The sequence below is a fragment of the Alosa alosa genome, chromosome 8, assembly GCF_017589495.1.
Source record: "Alosa alosa isolate M-15738 ecotype Scorff River chromosome 8, AALO_Geno_1.1, whole genome shotgun sequence".
Taxonomy (NCBI): Eukaryota; Metazoa; Chordata; class Actinopteri; order Clupeiformes; family Clupeidae; genus Alosa; species Alosa alosa.
The window spans coordinates 10615745-10640635 of NC_063196.1; the positions used below are offsets into that span (position 1 = coordinate 10615745).

The 24891-nt window shown below is 42.8% G+C and overlaps 1 protein-coding gene and 1 long non-coding RNA gene across 3 annotated transcripts in view; one reads left to right on the plus strand and one right to left on the minus strand.

Annotated features, from left to right (window-relative positions):
* fndc4a (fibronectin type III domain containing 4a) overlaps positions 1 to 24034 on the minus strand; it is a 30024-nt gene extending 5990 nt beyond the window's left edge. Inside the window, exons 1-4 of the mRNA XM_048250897.1 lie at positions 22984 to 24034; positions 13395 to 13510; positions 10969 to 11173; positions 558 to 647 (exon numbers count right to left, since the gene is read on the minus strand). Coding sequence (XP_048106854.1) covers positions 558 to 647; positions 10969 to 11173; positions 13395 to 13510; positions 22984 to 23059 — 487 coding nt within the window. The 5' untranslated portion in view covers positions 23060 to 24034. The remainder of the gene's footprint in view (positions 1 to 557; positions 648 to 10968; positions 11174 to 13394; positions 13511 to 22983) is intronic.
* LOC125299570 lies at positions 9406 to 16647 on the plus strand. Of its 2 annotated transcripts, XR_007194396.1 has the most exons (4): positions 9406 to 9707; positions 14157 to 14256; positions 15729 to 16039; positions 16521 to 16647. It is a non-coding gene; the product is annotated as an uncharacterized LOC125299570 (long non-coding RNA). The 2 variants fall into 2 exon arrangements; XR_007194397.1 differs by lacking the exon at positions 14157 to 14256.
* Positions 24035 to 24891: the final 857 nt, after the last annotated feature.

The following is a 24891-nucleotide window of genomic DNA, read 5'->3' on the forward strand; positions in this document are numbered from 1 at the left end:
AGTAATGCTTCAGAACACAGACAGTAATTGCGCCCTGGAACAAGTACAGAATCCTCAGTCAGCTCTTTGAAGTTCAGTCATTGCAAGCAAACATCTTTAATTAATTTACGCTTTTTCCTTTCACCAACACCATCCATATGGAAAATTAATAATCTGGTCAGAGACTTATTAAAAAGTTGAATCACTATGCATTTTCAATGTGAACTCTTCTATGGGGATGAATGATTCATGAGCATAACAGTTTGGTGTTGTGCATCTGTGAACTTTGGAGGTCTTATTGAAGTACATTAATGTCTTAAATATATGTAAAAACATTGTTTAATTAAGATAATAGCATCATATGTTGGGAGATATATGCAGTGTTACTTAAAATATTCCACATGCATAAAGCATAATATAAACTGTATATTACAGTCCTTCATCTTTTCACAATAACAAATACGCTGAGCAGACAAATGTTCATAAAGTAACATAATAAACAAACAAACACAAAAAAACATAAATTGATTGAATGAATCAATACACTTGCAAGTGCAGGCAGTGTATGGTGTCCTTACCTGCCCACATGAGAAGCACGACCACGATGATGATCATCTCCCCGGTCTGGAGATGTCTGGACTTGTCCAGACCCTGCACCGTTGGGTCATCTATGTGCATGGATGGAGACACACATGATTTTCCTGTTACACTCTGGACTAGGTGAGTGATACACATTGGTGGCGGTCAGTGATGTTCCCCATTCACTGTAAAGGGCTTTGGGGGCAACAACAACAAATTGCAATATAAAAGCAATTTGTTGTTGTTGTTGTTGTTGTTGTTGTTGTATGGGGTTAGATATGACTCATTGGTCTCAACTGGTCAGGCCTTAGGACCAATAATGTTTTTCAGTTGTGACCCAAATTTGATGGAATTTATTCCCCTTACTATGTGATCGGATTTCAGAAACCTTGTTGGTATTATAGACTAGAGAAAGCCCATCAAGAAGCCCGCCTAGTGCTAACAGAGCTGTGCTTGGCAGCCTAGTTCACAGTTAACAATTTTGTGGTTGAATTCATCTGACGCATAAATGGCGTTTTCTTCTGTGAATCCATTTTTATTGTTTTCTTTTGATAATGCCCCACCAACAACAGAGAACTGAATTTACTATCATATAAATGTTTTTTATTACTAGTGGGACAGCTATGCTAAAGCATTTCAGTAATAACACACGGTGCATTTACTACTAATAAATGTGATTTACCAGCCATGGACAAATTTCTAATTTCAAAATGGACACCAGTTGCAGAAAATTGGCAGCTCTTTGAGTGCGTGGATAACTATAGCCATGTATCTTGTGTATCTTGTATCTTGTGTTCAACAAAGAAATGAAGATTCATTTGAAAAGAAAAGTATGAATACCCCTGACAAAGTAATTTCAATTTATTATCACTTACAGAGCGCCAAAACATTGCACATGTCTCATGGCGCTTTACGGAGTGTTAAACAATCAGAGAAGGCCCATGAGTGACAGGGGCGAGGAAAACCTCCCTACAATTGGAGATCCATGTAGGAAGAAACCTCGAGCAGATCCACGACTCAAGGGCCTGGCCCATCTGCCTAGAGTCTGCCTTCTGTCAGTACAGAACAGTAAGGTCTGTTTGCATGATAAATGAATAAGTTAGTTAGGTGTAGAGAAAAGAACATGTGTTTAAAGCCACCTGAGGTGTGTGTTACAAAGAGGTGGGATGGTTACATATCCAGTATGATAATGCATGTATCTCATTTAGTGTCAGAAAGTTAAAATATTCCAGTGTAGGAAATTAATTGTCAGGAGTTGTCATAGGGCAAGTAGTGCAGTAGCACTTCACTGAATGTGACCTAACACAGACATTGTAAATTGAATACTTCATGTAGGCCATATTAGCCACCCACACAAAGTGGCCGTTTATGGTAACACATTATCCCTTGAATCCAATGCAACCCCTTTTTGTTACATTTCAAGTGATTAATTTGTTTGGTATCGACATAGGACAAAAACTAAATGTCACTTAATAACAGAAGCATTATGTCATAAAGTTTATGACTTGTTTATGACATGTTCCTGACAGTCCTAAGGGTTACACTTTACTGTCAAGTAAAGTGTAACCCTTAGTTTGAGAGGAAGAGTGGAAACCATAATAAAAGCTTATGGAAGAAATCTATGTCCTAAGAAACGGCAGGACAATCACCCCATACATAGTGGTAGTAACTTTAATTGAACTATACTTTTAATTTATATGAATTTTATTTAATAGGGACAATGCAATTTACCATAGTTCAAAGTACAAAGCATTAAATTGATGCACAGAGAGTTTCTAGCTATTGCTAATTTGCAACTCAGTATGCATGGGCCTCATCATACTGACACCCCACACACCCCCCTGCCCCCACCACCTCCATCCCTAGAAGAAGAAGACCCCTGCACCCCACCAGACCTGGCGGTGCTTTGCAACTGGTGCCGATTTATCTAAAGCAGCCGTTCAACTTAATCATTAATCCCCAGTTAAAGGGATTGACTTCAGGCCCATTTCCTCCCGCCAAGCCAGCCAGCCCTTAACCCCTGCGTGGAACACTTCCAGAGACGCACTCTGCGCAATTGATCCCCAGCCCCAAGATGGCAACATCAAGCCAAGCCTGGGCTGGGATGACTGGCTAGCTGGCTGGCCCTTGCTCGACAGCAGGCGGATGCGGAGTGTCATAAATTGGGGCGTGGTGCCCGGCCAATTACTGAGTGGGGTCGTTTGTGCTTGCTACTGAGTATGCCAATTACAGGGGCCGTGCCATTAAGACGCCATCTCGCTCGGCTGCGAAGGCGGTGATCGGGAGGGCGGGGGCGGGGGGGACTGACAGCCTGGGTGATACGCTCATCGCTTTCCCCTGGAGGAATATTCATGATAGCCACGATTGGAAGGTGGGTAGAATTTCTCACAAAGCTAAAATAAAACCGAGCGAGGTGGCTGATTGAGGTGGCTAAAAGCGGTGAAACCTGGCGTGTCAGCGCCAATGTCTGTCTCTCGCTCTCTTTTAGATAAGACCTTGTGTGGGAGGTTATGTGTTTTTTCTTTCTTCCTTTTGAAAAAAAGTATTTTTCTGTTCAGGCTAAACAGATGCCTTTTTTAATGTTTGTCAGATGCCGAGTGCTCGGGTATAAAAGCAAATATTCTCTTTGCCTCCGGCAAAACCATGATCAAAGTTTGCATTAATTAGTCACACGATTTTACCACAGATACTGGCATGTATAAATTCTTTGTTTATCAATCAAACTAGCCTGGGAAAACCCAGATGAACCTGTTAGCAATTTAAATTCGCTCTGCAGGTTTGTCTGCCAAGCAGGCAATTGACGTCCATTTCCAATGTTCCAAAAACCCAGGCACCACAATCACAATTAAATTAATAATAGATTAAATTAATCTAGCATGGGGCGGACTTTATATGATGACAGATAGAGCAGTACATTCAAAACAACCAATGGCTGTGCTGATGGCGATAGGGTTAAAATAGAGTGCAAAACACAATCCATACGTCAATTTAAACGTCAGAAATGTATTTTGTGGATTGTAGCCAGAGGTCTCTTCAGCACCAAAACCTCATCTCAGTGTGTGCTCTGGTCACTCACTGTCAATACCAGAACTGTACTGTTTTGTTTGCTGCGCCTTGAAGGGCTCAATTTGGATTGTAGCTCACGGGTTGAATCGTGCATTGCTTTGAAGTGGCCTACCTGAGCGCTGGGGCCCAAGAGTTTGCCCAAGGGGTGTTTCTCTTTGCCGTATCTGACGGAGGAAGAGACACTTACTTGCCCAAAAATAACCCCAAACCCAAAAGTGACTGTAGCGAGAAGGTCAGAAAGTGGAAGAAAGACTGAGAGAGTGAGGATGGAGGAGAGAGCTCAAAATGGGTTGACTCATGGTTTCAGAATAATGATTCTGCTGTTACTTTCTTTTTAAGGGCACTTTAAAATGTAACACTATTAAAGGTGGTGGTCTCATTTTATATTAGCTGCCTTTATCACTGTGGCGTATAACTATGTACTGTATATACAAATCAAACTTCATAACTAACTGATAATGTGAGTTACTAACTAACATGTAGTACATTATAGCTATCACTTAAAGCACCACCAAAGCACTTTTCCTCTGTCGCAGACACGCTATTTGTTTATCCAACACCAACTTTGCAAATAACAATGTCCACATACAAGGTAGAGTATGTTGCATGATTTTATGAAAATATGGTGTATTGCGACATCAGATGCAAGTCAAATTTGTAGTTTCTTATGTCTCATTCCATGAGTTCCATGAATTACATATCCGCTACCCGATCTGGCAAACTTGCATGTTATAGCCGATAGAGGGTCGCGAAGTGAATGCAGAAGTGCCGTTCACCCTGTTACAATTGATAAACCACTGAAACGATTTTGGAAACATTATTTTAAGGTACAAAAAAACTCGGTAACACTTTACTTGACAGTATCAACATAAGAGTGACATGACACTGTCATGACACATGAAACCTAACCCTAACCCTAATTTTTTATGACGAAAACTGAATGTCACTTAATAATAGAAGCGTTATGTCATAAACACTTATGACTTGTTTATGACAGTGTCATGTCACTCTTATGTTGACACTGTCAAGTAAAGTGTAACCAAAAACTCTTTGGTGTTGCTTTAAGAGTTTAAATACATCACTAAAACAGTAAGAAATTGGACCAAAGTGTTTCCCTACATACTGGCTCTTCTTCATTTTGTGCTTCATGCTGGCCAAATATTGCATTTCCTGCATGAAGAAACACTGATGTATGAATCTCATCCCCACTCTTCTCTTCTCTGCTTTGCTCATGGATGCAATGCAAACACTTCACTAATGCTCTACTTCCAATCCAAATAAGTGAGAGGAAGTGCTACACTTTTCTCTCTCTCTCAGCTTACAAGGAAGTGCTACACTTTTCAATGTTTTATACTGTCTCGGCTAACAACGGAGGTTATTGAAACGCTAGTAATACAGCAGTAATGGAAAAGTACAGGCAATTTCCTCATCCGCATACAAATGATCACATCGGCAAATTAATTGAATGGTAGGGAATTCTTTGGAGGCTACATCTGGATAAGTAGCACTCAATATTGGGCCTAAGTAACCAGACCTTGTCAATTAGATAGATATGGTCTGAGAGAAAAGCTTTATCTGGAAGAATACAATAGCCTACCGCTGAAACTGCAGGTTGTTGGAGCTCAAGAGAACACATGCAGTGTATAGATGAAAATCTGTTGGCATTGTACAACTGTTGCTTTGAATAGAAAAAAATAATAGCTATAAAAAGTCAACTGCTATTGTGATGTGAAAGGTGTAATTCTTGATTTTGCTGAAAGATTGTTGATCTCATTAGACAATCCCAATTACAACTCACCTTGCAGCGTCCCTGAAGCAAGATGTTGATTAGCTTTTCGGCTTGTTTGATATTTACAGAGCCAAGACTGCACACAAAAACTGCTTGAAAACTGAGTTTTTTTCCCTTCTAAAAGCACACACTGAATAAGCAGCCTGAGGAGCATGAGGACAATTTCAGTGAATTCAAAAAGAGTAATGGATCATATCATAAATGGGAGAGCTTCTCTGAAGGGCTGTTAAAACATCTGACTGCGGCTGAGACTGATGGAAAGTGTTGTGAACGAGCCCCCAGAGGGTGCTTGAACAGCGCTACACTAAAGTACAGCTGTTAGCTTCAGCCTCACTGTAAAGCCTGCCACGGGAGGCCTGCAGGTGAGGATACTGAACATGGGGCAACCTCTTGAGCAGTGTGGCCAGGGCAATCACATGACAATTGATTCCTAGTGTTGTGATTGGATGCTTGTGAGAAATTGGCCACTGACTGCAGGGTAGGCTACACCAGGCACGTAATGGACGCGTTCCGTTCCTGGAGAGTAATGACAGTTTTAGAAGACAGATCTAATTTTTTCGAATGTACGTCCCGCTATCACATCTGGTGTAGCAAGTTCCAATGATTTCAGTGGAAGCTAATTGTTGCAGCATACGCTCCGCGAACAGAATGATTCAGTTGCGTGCCTGGTGTAGCTTGCCTGTGATGATGGAAGATCTCCAGATAAAAAAAAGTTATTGCCCAATATCACTAGGAAGGAGCTCAAACAGCACAGTTCAGAAACACTGCATGGCAACATGCTCAAAAAGATGACTCAAGAAAAGGAAAAAAAATCACCTTCATTCATACAGCCTATAAAAGCCACGCAGGTAACAAATGAATCTGGACCCTACCGTACTGGGGCCAAAGGTAGCGTGGCGTGGCCTTGATGGTATACATGCACATTAATGCTCTCTGTATACAGGACCTTTATACTTTAGACATTTTCCAAGAATATTGTAAATAATGACCATTTTTCATATGGTTGTGATGTTATGTTGTTCTAGTGCTTACTGGGCTTATTAAGTGTTGCTGTATCCTTTTGCAACCTCAACAAAGAGGCTGTTTTTTATGACATATTATTGTGCATTGTGCAATATTAGATAGTCTTTCATGTTTCAGCAGATGAAGTCTTTGATACATAGCCAGCTAAATGAACAAATAAAAACACATAAATAATAAAACTGCACTCATGCGACACATTGCACCAGTGGTCTGTAATGCCTGCGTATCAGCTAAAAGGATAAAGGCAGATAAAAACAGCAGGTCACTGTTGAAGGTTGTTAGGCAATCCCCTGAGGAGGATGGGGCCCTTTTTTCTCACAGTTAAGCCACTCATTTACATCTCAGCAGCAGCAGGGGGTCTAAGGCAGCAGCAGCTGATAAGATGCTAATACTATAATTTAATATCAGCTTGGCAAGCGCTTAGCCTGGCCTCCAGTAGCATGAAAATGAAAACATTTGTTTAGTTTTGAGATCTCTCTCTCTCTCTTTTCTCTCTCTCTTTCTCACTCTCTTTACTGGAGGAGAGCATAGCTTGGTTTCATTTTTTTCTCTCTGTGGAACGTGACGAGACTTAAGTTGGTGGATTCACTGTGAGGTCTATCAGTGTTTCTCCCATTAGAAATCATAGCGCGTCGCTGTCTGTTTCTGCTGATGAAGCTCTCCAAATGACTAGACCCTCTCTTCTGACCTAGTTAACTCTGAATTAAAGAAGCACTTTGCAGTTTTCTGTGGTCAGAAAATGATGAAATTTGGGGTGAACAGTGAAATTGTGTCTTCCAGATGGCTTTTGTAGGACGATGATAAGGGCCCTGCACTGACAGGACACTGACAGGTCCTCATAGATCATAATCACCACCATCATCACAGCGCCCCTGTGGATTAGTAATCAGTTAAAAAATGGAACCCAGTGAATCACAAAAACGTCTGACATCAAAACAAGATGAAGAGCTCTTAAAACAAATGTGTTGAAAACAATTCATAGGTGCCACCTACGTCACTATCAAATAGAACGCCGATCTCGCCCAGTATGGCCGCCCACACTGCACATTTGAATGTGTGAGAGAGAAAGAGATATGTGGAGACAATTTCAATTTTAGGCTGCGATCCTTATTTGATACCCCCAGATATCTTTTGTCCCTTATTATCTGCCCCAGGCTTGACCCAATTGGCTTTCCACGATATATACATCTACCTTGTTCATAACCCCTCCCCGTACAGTGGGGATAGCTTGAAGGCATTCAAGACTAGGAGAGCTGGGACGATTGAAACACGGGACGAATGAAACATTCCAGTTTTCTCCAAGTGTAGGCTAATGATGATAGACAGATGTCCTTCGGTCAAAACATAGAGCATGTTAACCTCCTTCTATCAGCCAAATATCTTTCTGCTACTGTATGTCATTGTGTCACGGAGTTACAGGCGATAAACAAGTTTTGATGCGCAAAAGTAAACTTCATTAGCGGTTACATTCTTTTATTATTAATGAGTGTTTTTCATTTAAAGGTTCAACTTAATGCTTATTCAGTAGACCATTTACTTCTCCACAATCCCAGACTTTCATATAGCATGCTTGTTTACATGGAAAGCAAAACAAGCTATACATAGCTATGTCTGTGTCGGGACGATTGAAACAAGCTTCAATCGTCCGACCGGGCTGTAACTACATGTATTTTAATTAAATGCACAGATATCTGTGTTTAAACAATCATTTATGGAGGTGAGACATGGAAAAACAGTTTCAGGAAGATGAAAATACATTTGGGCCCACCAGGTAGGGGGTCAAGTTTTCCCATGTTATCCATGGAGACTGACGGCCGGTGGGTCGTTAAGCCTACTTATTTGGAATATGCTGTGGCCTAACCCACGTAAAAACCTAGTGAAACGACATTTTCAACAATATAAACATGATATAAATGGGAAAGCTTACCGTTCTAGCTATAAACATGGCAGAATCATCCACAGGGCATGATATTTCAAAAACCGCTTCATACACACTTCATGATGATGGCAATGAGTTGTTATCAGACATGCACGAAGACATATAGCCCTGCAACAATCTATCTAAAATAACCCCTATTGGGAGTACCATTCATGATATGTAGTAAAATTTTGAAGTTGTGGGACGTTTATATCGCTTAAACTGTAGGCCTAGGCCTATGTTGCATTAGTCCCCTTATGTTGTTTTAACTGTCCCGACCAGGAGGGACGAATGAAACGTTACGCACGTCCCACTTTTGCTGTAATAATTCCTGAACGGTTTTGTTCAGCTGGAAATGCATTTGTATTTGACAGAGGACAGATGTAGGTTATAGTGACCAAATATTAGCTTTCAGTGTGGTACAATCGGTTTGTAGGCTAAATTCCGTTTAATTAAAAAGTGTTTCAACTGTCCCGGCTCTCCCCTACTGATGCCTCAATATGCTGCGGCTGGATGGGTCAAAAACGTGAAAGTGCGGCACCTGGCCATCAAGGACTTATATTTAATCATGGAAAATATAAGTATTATGTAAAAACAATTCAAATGTATGATTTTGGTGGTAGTAGACTAGGTAGGCTACGTGTAGTACGAGTTGTTAGCTGTAAGTGGCTAACAGCTAACAAGCTACCACTCATTTTAGTGTAATTTAGCTAACAGCTAACTGTCATTAATCTGGATAATGTTCTTTAATGTCAGATGTGTTTATACCTATTTTATACACTCCATGGTTTATACTCATTGAAAGAACATGAAGGGAAGGGAAACGATGTGATTGTGACTTTATGGGAATAGTTTGTGGTGGGTTATCAGCTGTTAGCTGTCAGACGGTCAGCTGACCACTGAGCGGCTGAGCTGCCCAAATCGGTCGTAAAGATGGCGGTGCAAAGCTACAGTGACGTCATAAGACACAAACGAATACAACTTGCGTTTGATTTTACGCATCTCTGTGTCCAGATAGGGACAACACATTCGTTTAAAGAGTGCATACACATAACATTTTGGAAACTTAAAATCATATTATTATCATCCATAGGTGTTAGGACTTTTCATATGATTTACTGTAAAAAGATGAGCTTTCTTTTACTGCAGCTTTAAGGCATGAGCTGAAGACCAAGGAGACAGTAAATGCTCTCTCTCTCTCTCTCTCTCTCTCTCTCTCTCTCTCTCTCTCTCTCCCTCTTCCCCATCAAAGACATTTCCCTGATCTGAAGGATAAAATGAACGCACATTTGAATGGATAGGTTGATCTTTCAGGCAAGGGTCGAGGATGGCTTTTCTGCCTACAAAGTCAAGGTAAGCATTTTCTCTGGGAAAATGGGACAACCAGTATCGACCTCCACTGGGTCACTCCTATGTTTTTCAATAGGTAACCAGTCAGCTCGATTTTAGTCCACAAAGCGCTGTCAGCCTGCTAGAGGCATTGTCATGGTAACGTCCCTCTCTTTTGTTATGATGAAGGTTGACTCAAAATGTGAATGTCATTATGGCATCTTTATCTTCCTTGTTTAGTGCCCTGCTCAGTCATGAATGGACTGATAATTGACTTTAGCGAAAGTCATAGAGACAAAGAGGGACAGTCTTGCTGAAAGCTTTGTTACATACAGTACAGTAAACTTGCATGCATGTTTTTCTCAGGTTAAGTCCTTTCCATCCTGTTAGGGTAAGAGTGCCATTTTTGTTGCCCTTGTTTGATGTGATATTGCACCTTCTTTGGTAAGTGAACTGTCTTTGACTCAAGAGGATAATAAGGAGAAAGATGTACCTCCTTTAGCTCACAGAGATTTTCAAGCATGGCATAGCTAATGGCCCAGTAGGAAAAGGAGACTAGGCAGTTCTAGATAAGGGTCTAGGGTTGGGGTGTAATCAATCATTAGAATGAGGGAGGCACAGTAAATACTGTATCAGGTATGAACTGAGGGAAGAAAGCTACTTATACTTAGCCCCCACCCATGTAGATCTCCTTTCAGGGACATACTAGTCTGGAACACCATAGTTCACTAACGTTTCTATTGGCCGGCAGATTACCTGCCCAATCAGTGACGAGAGGGGATGACGCTATGTAAGGGATAATGGACGACATGGTGGTCTGTTCACAGAAATTAATGCACGGTCGAGGTTGTAAAACGGCCCCGACGCGACGCGTAAGTGCATTCATTTCTGTGACAACGTGGGGTCAGGAACTGAGGTGTGAGAAACACTAATGTTTGTAGAATCGGTATGGGAGCAGGCCTCTGAGAACTGTCCCAGGCAAGGTGGAGTTTTAATTAAAGAACAACAAAAGGTGACCAGACCTGATGGTATAAGCAGCCTAGCTCATTAACATTTAGAGCGTAGGAGGGATTTTTGTAACAAGATATATGAGAAGAGTTTGAGAAGCTCTGAGCTCACTCATCAAGATTGGTGCCTGGAATACGTCCCACGTGCTTCAGTGATGGCTTTTTATTGGATTAAAGATTGAAGCTGCATTAACCGAAGAAACATCCTTTTTCCTATGAATACCTTGTGTTTTTCTTACAATACGCTGTTACTGAGGGGGCGGCGTCTGGCGGCTCACCTTGGTTGGAGCTGTTGGAGGGGAAACGGTCGGACTTCTTGAGCGTGCGGAAGTGCACACGCTGGCTGGCCTGGCTCTCGCCGTACAGCCCAATGGTCTGCACCTGGACAATGTAGTCGGTCTCCTCCTCCAGGTCCCAGAGCACGCAGGCCCGGCTGGTGGTGTTCACCTCCCGGATGAAGCGTTGCGTGTAGCGGTCCTGCCGCTGCGCATGAGGGGGGAAGGGGGAAGATTGAGACAGTAGTAATTTCTAAAATAAGGTCTCCTCTGCATTGTAGCTTGAGTGTTATTTTTCATTTTTGTCAGTCGCTTCGGATAAAAGTGTCTGCTAAATGTAATGTAGATGTAAAGGGGGAACAGAGGGCAGGAGAGAGAGAGGGTAGAGGAGAGCAGAGAGAAGGAGAGATAGGAACAAGTGTTTGAAGGGGAGAAGAGAAAGATGAGAGGAAAGGAGAGAAGGGGAAAGAAGAGGAGATCAGACAGGATGTGAGAGGAGGAGAGGAGAGAAGAACAGAGTGATAGAGGATAGAAGAGAAAAGGAGAGTGCCGAGGGGGCAAAGGAGTGTAAAGGAGAGGACATGAGAGCAGTGGATAAGGGGGGAGGACAGGGCAGAAGACAGAACAGAGGACAGGAGAGAAGGGCAGAGGAAAGGACTGGAAAGTAGAGGAGAGACTATTTAAGGTCCAAGTCACCACCAGCGCTAAGTGATTAGTGAAAGGCCCAAAGGTTTATGGGCTATTTCCCAGAGCCTTTATAAAGCCATGATTTTGAAAATCATCGGGCATCCAACTGATGGAACATTTTATTTGCACAAGGGACTCACACCACAAAATCTTCATTCTTCATAACTAGAACATAAAACTGTTCAGGTATACAGGCCTTTTTCTCAGAAAAGCCAACATACTTTTTTTTTTTTCTCCAGACAGTGTGGCTGAACCTCACCCTCTGTTCCAGCGTGTTCATAAATGCTGCAGCGTCTTTAGCCATTCTGGACAGTTGGTTTAGTAAATGTTTAATCTGTACTTTGATTAACTCTTCATATTCTAAATTTAATCATGTCAGAACACGCTTGGATGGACTCTCCGAACACCTCTGGTAGACTGTCTCTCTCTCTCGAAGGAGAGGAAGAACTGGGGGCTCTAAACGCTCTTTCAACTGGGTGTGTGGATGTTCAGGAACTGCTGTCTGATACGCACACACACACACACACACACATATACATGTACACACACACACACATACATGTACACACACACACACACACACACACACACACACACACACATACACACACACACACGCCCCTGCAGTATCGGGAGGTGCTCTCTCCATGCCATTGCAGAGGCTTGATGGAAAAATTAATTTAGTCTTTTCCCTCAAATGAATAATGCATTGATCAGGGGACACAGGACCCCAAGCAAATTACCAAGCCTATAGACTTCCAGTTGTGTAACATTCAGAGTAGCTCACTGTATAATTGCCCATAGATGTAGAATGTGTTTTATCATTTAATGCTCTCTCTTTCCAAATTAAGAAAACCTTCTCATTACCTCCAGTAATTGGTATTAATGAAATGTTTACAATGTTCAGCTACAATGAGGTGGAGTATATTTTGCGTGGAATGACATGAAAGAACAATGTCCTTTGCAAACTGGTGAAACAGGAGAATACCCATAAATGATAGTGATACAGAGTCAAACCATGAGACACACCAGTCACCAAACCTCCAAAGCTTCATGTACACTCTAAAAAGTGATAAGAGTCAACGCATTTTGTGTCAATTTCAACACAAAATTGTGTGGCTGTCTGGGTGAAAAACAGATTTCAGCTAACTCCTAACTCCTTTTTTTGTTAAATAGCTGAAACCTGTCTTTCACCTTTCACATAGCCACACAATTGCTGTGTTGAATTTTGCAGTGTGTCGTTTTGACATTTTTAGTGTGTCTTTTATTATTGAGAGTGGTCAAATTTTCAATTAAAATATTATTTATATAATATAGCATACCAGAGCCCTTGCCAGCTGTGTTTAGGGATTGGCTTTGTATCTGGGCTAGAGTTGTGCATATAGGGTGTACTGTACTGTATGTACTGTAGGTTGTGTCAACATGATTTGCTCAACTATTAGGGAACCTTCATTGAAACACTTTTTACCTTCACACATGTTATTGACATGTTACCTTCACACATGTTATTGACCCACTGTACCAATTGGTTGGAATATAGAAAATAATGTTGCATGTGTCAATAGTGCAACATATTTTGTATTTTTAAGATGAATTACCCTTGTTAGTGTGACCATTTAAGGGTTAAGCCCTATTAACTAATGAGTTGAACTAAACTTAATCCAAAGGTTCTGTTGTAAATCTATGTAATATAAAGTTTATTACATATTAATGCTGCCTGATTTTTCATGGGTATGTCATACCTGCTGTGTGATTGAGAAGCCAATTATGATGTCACCTTCCGGAACATCCCAGGTGATGGTTGCCGAGTCGGCCTTCAGATGCATAACGGACACGTTGACAGGTGCAGGGGGGCGATCTGCCAAGGAACACAAGCCCGGAATTCACCATCAGTCAACTCTGTGTGCCACAGTGTGTGTGTGTGTGTGTGTGTGTGTGTGTGTATCCGACAGCAAGTCTCACTGCAACGCGGAAATGTCACATTGTACACCTCCTGTGGAACTATTCACCCACCTCGTTTTCCAAGCAAGCACACGTGTGTGTGTGTGTGTGCGTGTGTCAGTGTGTGTATAAAAGTGTTTCTGTGTCTGTGTGAGATTTCATCTGACAGTGCAGTCTGTGTGTCCTTGGAGTCATCTAACCAGCAAATGAGATCCCCTCAGATCTGGGGTTTGATCTGTTGGACGACGTATGCTGGGGCTGCCTCCTGCGTCGCCAAGACACATCAAAGCCCACAGCCTACAGCAGCACTTCTCCTCAGAGCAGCGCTGTAATACACATTAGTGGTCTGCTGGAACCTATTCGGGTCACAGCCGATGCAATTAGCCTACTTTCGGAGTTTCTGCGAACGGCTAGAGTCTACAGGTCTGAAATATGTTGCCTCGTGTCTGTTTAAATTTGTTTACTTTCTCTTTTTCTCGATGTCTCTCTCTCTCTCTCTCTTTTTCTGTCTATTGCTCTCATTCTCGCTGTCTCGGAACTGTCCGACTCTGCTGCCAAGAAAGCTTTCCAATCTGGCGTGGTCTTGTCAGGACGTAAAGCACTTGCTTTGGGTCACGTTTCGCCATGCCTTGTCTGCGGTGCGAGAGCCGTGGGCCAGTGGAGGTGCGTCTAAAAAGCAATCTCAGTAAAACACTCCGAGATGTTATATAGGATTTTAATCCCTTCCCGGGCCAACACTCCTCTGACTATCAGATGCTTCTTTTCACAAACCCCCTTCCTTTCACACCCCCTCCCATTTTTTGTCTTTAAATTTCCCAGCATGCATCTCTTCTTCCTGCCCCTCTATCCATAATCAGCTCATTCTTCAGTTCCCCAGACTATAGCTTTGACCCAAAAGCATATCTCAAAATCAACCCCTTTTTTACCTTTTCTACAACCCCCCCGCTCACACACACCACCAACCTTACCTCAAAAAAGGGCCCTGTCTTGTCTTTGACCATCTGTCTGCTCTGTTCTGTGGCGGCGAGTCCTTTAAATGCACTTTGACGTCTACTTGATGTCCATCTCCGTACGGTGGCGGCGGTGAGAGACCCATTTTTGCCGAGCCGCTATCGAGCACTCCATCATGATTTAGCTTGGCAATAGACAAGCTAATTAGAGTACCCACAAAGGAGCAGTCAGGGATGGAGAGACAGAGAGAGAGAGAGAGAGAAAGAGAGAGGGGTGACATTCGATATGCGAGAGCCGGTAGCTCAGTCCAGAGAAGTAGATCCATAGACCTGTCTGGTTGTGATGAGCTGAGATGACCCGACTCCTTGTGCAGTGGGGGGCTATTTTTAAAAACTAAAGTCTAATGGACTTTGTGTGCTTTATAGCAGGGGATGTGTGAAAGGACAAAAGTATTCTCTCCATATCCCCCCCTCCCCCTCTCTCTCTCTCTCTCTGATCTGCATGACTGTACCACTTCAGTGCAAAAGCTGCCACTCAGCCATATTATGTAATGACTGGTCCGGGAAAAAAAAAAAAAAACGAAAAAAAAAAAAAAAAACTATTTATGGAGATGGCGGACTGAGCCTGCATGCTATGTGATGTCTTCTCTACATGTTCAATTCACTAGTGGAGCAGCAGTGCATTCTGGTTTGAAGATAATTGCCTCAGCGGTTGTTGCCGATGTTACTTTTTAATGATGGCCTGCGTCACACAATGGCAAGATGGTGACAGCTGAACCCATTCGCCCCTGTGTGTGTGTGTGTGTGTGTGTGTGTGTGTGTGTGTGTGTGTGTGTGTGTGTGTGTGTGTGTGTGTGTGTGTGTGTGTGTGTGTGTGTGTGTGTGTGTGTGTGTGTGTATGTGTGTATGTATGTGTGTGTGTGTGTGTGTGTGTGTGTGTGTGTGTGTGTGTGTGTGTGTGTGTGTGTGTGTGTGTGTGTGTGTGTGTGTGTGTGTGTGTGTGTGTGTGTGTGTGTGTGTGTGTGTGTGTGTGTGTGTGTGTGTGTGTGTGTGTTTGTGTGTGTGTGTGTGTGTGTGTGTGTGTGTGTGTGTGTGTGTGTTTGTTTCTCTTTCTTCTCCTTTCACACCATCATTTCTCTTCTCCGCTCCTCTCTTTATTTCTCCTGTCGCTTCTCCCGCGACTAGAGGACATGGCTAATCACCTCCGTCCGCCGACACCGTACAGAAGGGTCACGGCAGGTGTCACGGTCGCCGAGTATCACTCCGCCAATCGATCTAGGGCCAGCGCCAGAGGGAGGAGAGGTCATCCCATCAGGGTTATGCCAGTCAATACCTCTCACTATCCGTCTGCGGTTTTCCACTGTCCCGAGGGGTCGGGGGTCAACGCCACTCCTATTGTTTTCCAGCCAAACACAACACAACAGGCCTGACAAATGGAGCCCAGATGACTGCGGCTGACTGAGGCATTGTCTGTGGGGATGAAGGTGTCTCTATTTGTGAGTGTCACACAATTTTCTATTATGATGGTCCCAGCTGTTGGCGAGCCATACTGTTTGTGTGTACTGATGGGTGATATAGGAGAGGAGGAGGAGAAGGAGAAGAAAAGAAAAGCAAGCAAGACACCAAATAAATGACCTTTGAAAAAAAATAGGGAAACTAGAGATAATCCTTTCCTTGAATGACAACAATATAAAAACCTTAATTTAAAAAAAAAATCCAAAAAAGAAAAGCAGAATGATACAGTAAATTATGAAATGATATTGGTGGATATGTTGAGGTGCTCATTCATAATAGGAGTGACAAGAAGAGTCAAAAACTTTCTCTGTGCTTGAAACCCTCCATATTAAAGAGGTGAGAGTGACAGAGAGATGGCTCCTCTCATATTTAATATGCAGTAATTGGATTTTGGAATCCCATTATGTGATTGTCATATTTCATGCAGATAGTGTCTCAGGGCAATTCCTTCTTTTCTTGCAGATGTCGTGACCTGACTTACGGAGAGAGTAGTGAAGAGCAATGCACCTCCTTACTACTCCTTAACAACTCAAGGACAGGGATAAACATTTATTATTCAAAATAAACATCATACCATTCATGCATCAAATTGACTGAAATATTCCCTGTATTTGTGTATTTCATAACTAATGCTCATTGCATAATTTTCCTCAGTGTTAATCCACATTATAGAATCCTAAACTCTTCTTGAACGTTAGACATTTCTTGGAAAGCCAGGGCCCAAAAGCCACAGTAATCCTCTGAGGGTTTTTTTGAAAGGTGCACGGTGTAGTTTTTTGTGGAGTTCTTGACATATTTACACCTTCAGTTTTACTCCCACCCCATTATATATCTTCAATTGGTTAGGACCCTCTTTTTTAAGGCTCTGGGTGCCTCTTCAGCATTAGTTTTCAACACACAACATAGTCAGAGGATTTTCACAGGAAGTCCACAAAGAAAACAGTAGCCAGCTTATACAGACTGCTGTAGGCAACCGAGATCCTAAGACCAAGATCAGCAAAGTCCAGTGAAGTTGCATCTTGAAGGTAACATCACGAAGGCAATAAAACGTGACTTATAGATGTAGGTTTCTTCATAATGCACCTTTAAAGTAGCCTGGAAAATCCAGACCCTGATAATCTAGAAAGATTAAGGGTCTGGCAAAGAACAATGTAATGGCCCAACTCGAGGGGCGGCAACAAGCATGTATTTAAAAATCTCACTGCACGCAATTGGATAACACTAGACCATGTTTACTCTGAATGATTTCGGACTTCAACGCAATCATTTAACACTACGACCAATGTGTACTGTCCTCCCATGTTGTGCTGTCTTCATCAGTTTAGCTGGTTCCCCGGAATGTTGGGGTAAAAGTAACGTGCATCATTGCTGTTTGCCAGAGTGTCTCGCAGAGACAATTCAATTCCATTGTGCTCTCGCGAGAACTCTGGATTTCCAGGGTACCTTTAAAGCACTCCGACCAGGTGTTGCTCTAGGCAGTCTTGGCTCCCTTGCCCTGTTTCTCTCTGAGTCTCAGCTTTACAGCGCATCCATCAGGATTTCCACCATGACATTTACACGTTGCACAAACACAGCCACTCTGGCGTGAGAAAAGCTTGTTGTCCTCTGGGTAATGGGAGTTACAGGAGTCATCGAGGAGCCGTTAAAAGCACGGGCGCCCGCTGATGATGCATGGGAACACATCCATCCACACACACACACCCGCACCCACACACACACCCTCTGCTGATGCAGGAAATGATTGTTTGGTTAGAGGCAAGATGTGAATTACAGCGCTACTTAAGGTGTCTGGCTGCTGGAAGCTATAGCTATGGATACTTTCGAATTAACTCAAAAAGTCTGAAATTACACAGGAGAGCAGCTCCACATTGGAAAACAGTTTATAAACGGTGAGAGTAAATGTCATTTCTAAAAGCAAATTGTGTCTTCCGCTACGCTCTCAGATTGATCAAATATGAAGCAGTTCCTTTTGTCTTTGTTTTATTATTTCCATGCCGGGAAGGGGTTTGTTTTCCTTCTGGTGGTGATGATGCTAATTTGTCACGCTCTCAGAAGAATGTTATGTGAGAGACAAACATCATGAGGGTCACCCTGCAGTCCAACAGCAGTCGCAGACACCTCCCAAACGTGTCTGTCCTGCCAAGGTGAATCATGGGGCAGGCAGAGCCAGGCCTGAGTGCACATCCCTGCGAACACTCCCAGAGGTTTTCACTCAAAAGCCTTTCCTCACCCTGAGTAGCGGCTACTCAAAATAGAATATGAATATGTGTCTGTTTGTGTGTGTGTCAGTGAGTGAGGGAGTGAGTGAGTGAGAGAGAGAGTGATAGAGAAAGAAAGAGAGAGAGAGAGGATGAGTGCATGCGAGTATGAGACTGCACGTGCATTTGAGGGTGTGTACATGTGCACACGTGTCCAAGGGCATGTTTGTGTGTTTGATGAGTTAAAGCTTGGAGCTCCTGCACAGCCCTCCTGTGTAGACGCCAGCGGAGGCCCTCCATAATAAACATGAATAAATCTCTGAAACAAAGTAAAATCACCTAAACATCTTGGCTCCTGGCTGCCCATATTTTGAGCCAGCATCTACATTAGCAACATTACCTTTACAATAAATCTGTGTCTGTAATATGAAGACAGGCTGAAATGTCATGTTGCAGCATCCTTGCTGCAATACTGTTTTACCTAATAAGACTACGAAATACAGTGAAATATCAGAAATATCAGAAAGTCAACCATAAGTAATCACAATGATACATGTTGGATTCTATCCATTTAATTCAAAATGGATAACACATGTAAACGTAATTGATCAATTGGCTCTTAACCCATGGGGTTACTCCAGTCCACTATATTTATGACCACGTAAGGATTGTCAAAGGTTTTTTTCCCCATCATCAACTTCCTGAATATTTGGTCAACGATTCTCAGGACACTGAAACACCGCACATACACACACAAATCGTGGCGCTGAAGATGACAAACTTTTTAGGATATGTTGGTCTTTAGGGCCCGCATCAACCTAGCCCATAACCACTTATTTGTGGTCATATTTTTTTACTGCTATGCGGTACATCTAGTATTACTATATTATCGTTATTATTGTAAACTATACTGTAGCTTGCTGAATGTAGGCCGTGTTTGTCATAAATGTAGAAACTGAGATACCACATTGTTCGTTCTATTGGGTAGATTATGTAATTGCGTCCACAATATAGTGGAGTGGTCATTTAATGAAAACCGGTTCAGAGTTATTAAGTAATTCAGAATTATTTTCCAGCAAAAGACTGCATTGTCTCAATAGACGTGGAGCAGAATCTGACCACTGCTATATGGTGGCCAAGTAGATGAATGTCAGGAGGCCGAACGCAGTATCTGGGTTTCTATATCTATGGAGTTTGCTGTCTATCTAGGGCAGCAGGATAGAGAGTCTCTCTGGCCTCGGAGGTGTCTGAGCCCTTCTGATGGCTGCCTCCACTGCACTCGCTCGTTCCCCTGCTCCCTCACTCGCAAATGGTTACCATGGAGCTTCCCGCATTCATACCTTAGCCTCATATCTTGAATAACAGCCTTCGTAACATCTGGTCTAGTCGCCGTAAATTAAAGAGATGAAGCCCAGCTTTTTGCGCAATCTGGCGTTTGTTGGCCACTCAATAAACCCTGCGCGTGCATCTCCTGACACTCACGGGCCACTGTAAATCACTCACGCTGCTTCTGAGAATGACAATTAACTCCAGATCCTGCCGTGGCTCTCTGTTGCGATGGGAGCCTAGGCGGAGACTGCTTGGCTCGGCACTCTGCTGTAGTATCACAAAGAAGCTGAGAGCCTGTGGTGTTCTGTCATAAAGACACGAGGGGATAGGGTGTGAGAGTTTCTAAAAAAGAAATCCTCTGCTTCTCTTTGAAACAATACTGCTCTGCAGATGACCTTGCGACGGTTTCTCATGTGCTGACAAAAGGCCTTTTGAAATTGTGTTTGATTAAACTCTGAATGCAAGAATAATCAAAGAATAATTTTTACAGGACAAGCTATTTCACAAGGGCTTAGAAATCTTTTTTGATCTGTTTTTGTTCCAAACGATGGTTAAAAATGCATGGTGTGAGTACAAAATTTGGGCATGCTGATATGGGTTACAATAATCATCCACACTTAATGCGACATAACTCTTATACTACAAGATCATTTCAGGTTATGAAACAATCAGTCACTCTGTTTTGAACATTGTACTGAATAGGCCTAAGATAGTTTGTGGTATATTATAAGCATGTAATGCCTACTCAGTAATGCATAATACTGACTGATCATGACCTTCCATGATCTAAAATAAAGGTGAAGGTTAGGATTTGGATTAATAATAGGGTTAGGTTGGTTAAGCTGCTCTTACAACTGAATAATAGGAATGTCCTATGAACCTCATATATCTGATCATTATACTGATCCACTAACTCTGCAACTACAGTATGACACGATGGCGGCAGTGATTTAAAAACTACTGACGCAGTATCCAAAAGCCCAACTCCACCTCATCCTCCTACACTTCTGCTAACCCAGACAACTTCCTACACCCCCCACTGGACCTGGGAAACACTGGCATGTTCTGACAGATTCGGAGACGGGCCAGCAGCCTCTTTCATCTCACAGTACTGAGGCTCGGTGCTCTGCATCTCAGAAGATTTGCCCCTGAGCCCCCACCACCAACCCTCAACCCCACCTCCACCCCAACCCCCCTGCCCTGTGTGCGGAGCAAGCTGCTGCATTGGGACGAGGAGATCTCTCTGAGCTCAGCCCCCTGCCCTTCAAGGGAGCACAGGGAACCACAGGAGTACCAGCTGGTGCTTCCGTGCCCTTATCACATGGCTGGGGTCCGGAGCAGACGACACGCAGTTAATCAAAGTGCCGTGGGGGAATACAGTTGGTGGGATTACAGCCCAAGGCTGCCATGCTAGGGTCTTTTATGCAGGGTGACATGTCGCAGCACTGCAGAGAAACGAATTGTGTTTAACGAAACGTGTTTAACTTGCACTCGTTGTTTTTAATGTCCGGGCCTCGCTTAATTAAGATTGGCTAATTGAGTGATTTCGGGGTAATTAAATAGCCCATTAAATCCAACAGCCCAATGAGCAGCGCACCACGCGGTGGGTCTCTGTGTGCACTGTTGATGAAGACATCACTATGACCCTTTCATAGCTGCCGGGTCTAAAAATAGCTGGCTACTTGGCAGGTATTGCGTCTGGGGTTGAACATTTCACAAATTACCCACAAACTCAGACCCAAACTGAATATGAATGGAGAAGGTAATTGGTGTGTGACACACTGGTACATTTCACTCCTTGTTAGAATGAATGACACAGACTTCTGGGCAATGTGGACTTGATAAAAGGAGGTCCCCTTTCCTTTCGTAGTCAAGGTGAATAATTCTGCCATTATACTGCAGAACAGAGATTCTTTGCATTGCTGCTATGTCTTACAGTACTGCTGAAGACAAACCCAAAGAGGGTTGGGTGTCACAGCTCAAAGCCTTATGATGCCACAGCCAAGGTGACTTTTTTGAGATATGACTGGAGCCTATGAGATCATCTCCCTCCAGATCAGATGGGGCCTGGCCCTGGCCTGTGCTTAATGTAAACCCTTAATAAGGATCTGAAAGGGTCCCTTTGACATGAAGCACTCCATAGTTCCTTCTCACTCCCAGAACACTGTGAAGTCGCCACTGACCCCCACAACAAGCATTTCAAATTAACCTTAACCAGTGGTAGGACTTTCACTGGATCAGTGACTGGTCAGCGAACCTGGGAGGCATATTTTATTCGCTTACTTGGACATTCTAAACAGTGCTTTGCACGGCAAGGGTCCTGGCGACAGTAGTGAAATTGCAGTCTTGCCTTTCATACTGTTAGGGGGTGATAGTATCAGGCTGCGCTGTACACACATGCTGTGTGTGCTAGGCCATGAACATCTCATATGCAAGCAGATGTCACGGTGGCTTATTTCAATAAAGCAGTTTGAATTCTTGATTAAGTCCTTCATTTCGTACCTTCCCAGTTGAGAGAAAAACGTGGTTACATCGGCAAGGATTTGTTGCCTTTGCCCTTGCATACAATTTACCTGAGCAAGACATGGCCCAAATATGTCCCTTGCACTTTGAATCGAATGAAGTTATCACTTTGAATGAGTAAGTGTAGGTACCGTAATGCTCGAATTAGTTCCATACTTTTCTCGACAGCACCTGTCATACTTCCCGCGAGGTGATTAGAAACAAAGTGATCAGAACAAAGTGCGAACAGCTCGCGGCGCACGGAATCCCACTTCAAACGTGAGAGATGCCAAACCGCGTACTCGGTACCGATTCAGAGTAAAATCCCAGGTGACTCTCACATACAAAAAGAGAGAGAGAGAGAGAGAGAGAGAGAGAGAGAGAGAGAGCGGGGGTGGGGAGAGAGAGTGGATTCCTTTACAGAGAAGCACTGACAATTATTTCTTTCGCAGGGAAATGTATTGTGAATATAAGGTTGTCAGAACAGATTCACAATCACATCGCCTACACTTCTGGCCAGGTTGCACATATGATCATCAACAATTTTGGCTAAATTACGCCAGTATACTGCTATCACCCTGAAATTACAGTCTACGAATTGTTTATTTGCTTGGAGATGGGTTGCAGTATGGCAAGTCATTGCGACCATGCGACATCACACCTCTACATCATGCACAAACGACTATATGTAACTAAAAGTATGGAATTTAGCTATGCTGTTTCTCGTTTGGTGTGTTAGCTTTTTTAAGTGCCAGACTTAATGATATACTAATTCAAAAGTTCTGCAGAGTTTTCTTTTATGTTCAGGTCCAATTGTAACGTAGTTACGGATGAAAAATAGCTAGGTTCTCACACAGTGTAGCATGTTCTGAGAGAGAAGGGGTGCGCTAACTTACTTGCTCCCACAAGAAACATGTCACTACCGAAAAGCAACAGTGCCACGGAGTTCACAAAGACCAAGAGCCGAGCCATGTCTTGATAATGGTATCTTCCTCTTGCAGATGTCTACGAATCCATAAGCAACAAAATATCCATTTGTTCTGAGTTCGTTTCGTTTTATTTCTGCATGATGCCTGCCTTGAAATAGTTCTTGACTTAGTTTCCACAAACAATGGTAGGCAAAGCAATCAACTTTATGAAGGTCTCAAAAAACAGCATGATATATATTCGTCAAGTTTCCCATGGGCGTTTTCAAGAAAAAAATGTATTTATCTAATGTAGCGTACATGTGTGCAACACTAGCTCCGAGAGGTTTCCATTGAATGTCGATTATGTCCTGATATTAAAGGTAAAGTCGACGATTCAAATGCAGTCGTGCCATGTTACAGTTCTTGCTGTTAAAGATCTTTTCGTACCTTAGTGTGTAACATAGCCTATGGATTAAAAGCGAAATCCGAGTTTTAACTGGGTGGACAATCCAGGACCCTGGTCAGCTCCATATTGAGGATGAGCGCGGAGCCACGACGCGTGTGCTGACTGAGATGCAACGGCTAAGGTCTTCATTTATTCATCGACGTAAATTTTCGTGCTTCACTGCCGCGCCTTCAGTGCTCAAGGACTCAGTGAAAGCAGGACGTCGAGTTTTTTTTTTCACTCAACCTTTGGTGTCCTGTCCTACTAGACTACTACAAGTACACTGATTAGCATGTATTCATCTTTCTTCGTCCTTCATTTGTGAGAATAACGTGGCGTATTACGGACATTCCCAAGGTTCAGTAAAGGTCCTCGGTCGTGTCCGTTTCCAGCTTTTTCCCTTTTTAAGAAAGCTCACTGGGTTGAATTATTCCGAGATTTAACGTACACTAATAAGTGTTCGAGGCTGTCCTGGCAGTGAGACTTACATGTAACGCGCAACAGGAATCAGACCTGTATGCGTTTACTGGAGAGGCTTGCCTTCCTTTTTGCGCGGTTGGCTATGAAGTTCAATTCAGCATAGACATGGTGCTGTTGCTGTCTTAAATTCAGGAACAGCAAAACGCGAATGGCTCTCTGTAGTCCGTATTCAGTGCTGCTCTCATGTTTTTTACGTGTCTCCTTACGTATTTGTAAAATCATAGATATGGAATCATAAATAGATTGTTGCCATTTTTAGGCTATAGTACTCGATAAGAAATGTTTATTTTCTTTTATTTCTTTGGAGGTTAAATCCCCCCTATGTATTACATATCCAATACATCTGTTAATGATACAGCACCATAAACACTATTCAAACTGTACCCTTGTTTTTTGCCACTGATAGTGGCTTCATTTAGGGTTCATCAGCAATACACATGTATGTGTGTCAACAACTCAGGCTGTGACACATTAGAGTGACCTTGAAAAGCTACCCCACTCAGCCATTTCAGAACTAATACCAGCCAGAGGGCAGCGACACTTTTATTTGTAGCCGTAATAAAAATTCACAAGTAATGAAAGCAACAAGGTACAGTCCAGATCTAGAAACAGTACAGCTCAACCATCTTGAACACATTTGTCATAGTTCAAGCCTCCAATTGAACCCAGGCCATCGGGCAGTGGGTTCTAAAATGTAGGTTTTTTTTATTGTACCAGGCACAGACACAACATACAGTATAGCTTTGGTACTGAGGGTGTAGTTTAGGGAGGGTTATAATCTAGTGATGGAGATAGCACAACCCAACAATTATGTAGTCTGATAAGGATTAAAGAATCTAGGATTTCCCTCGGATCATGGCGTGAAGGTGAGTTTGGCAGTAAGGTGGAGGTGCACTCTGTGTAATGCACCACCACATACACAATTAATGGAAGTTGGCTCTGAGTGGACTGGACACCATGTGGATGAGGAT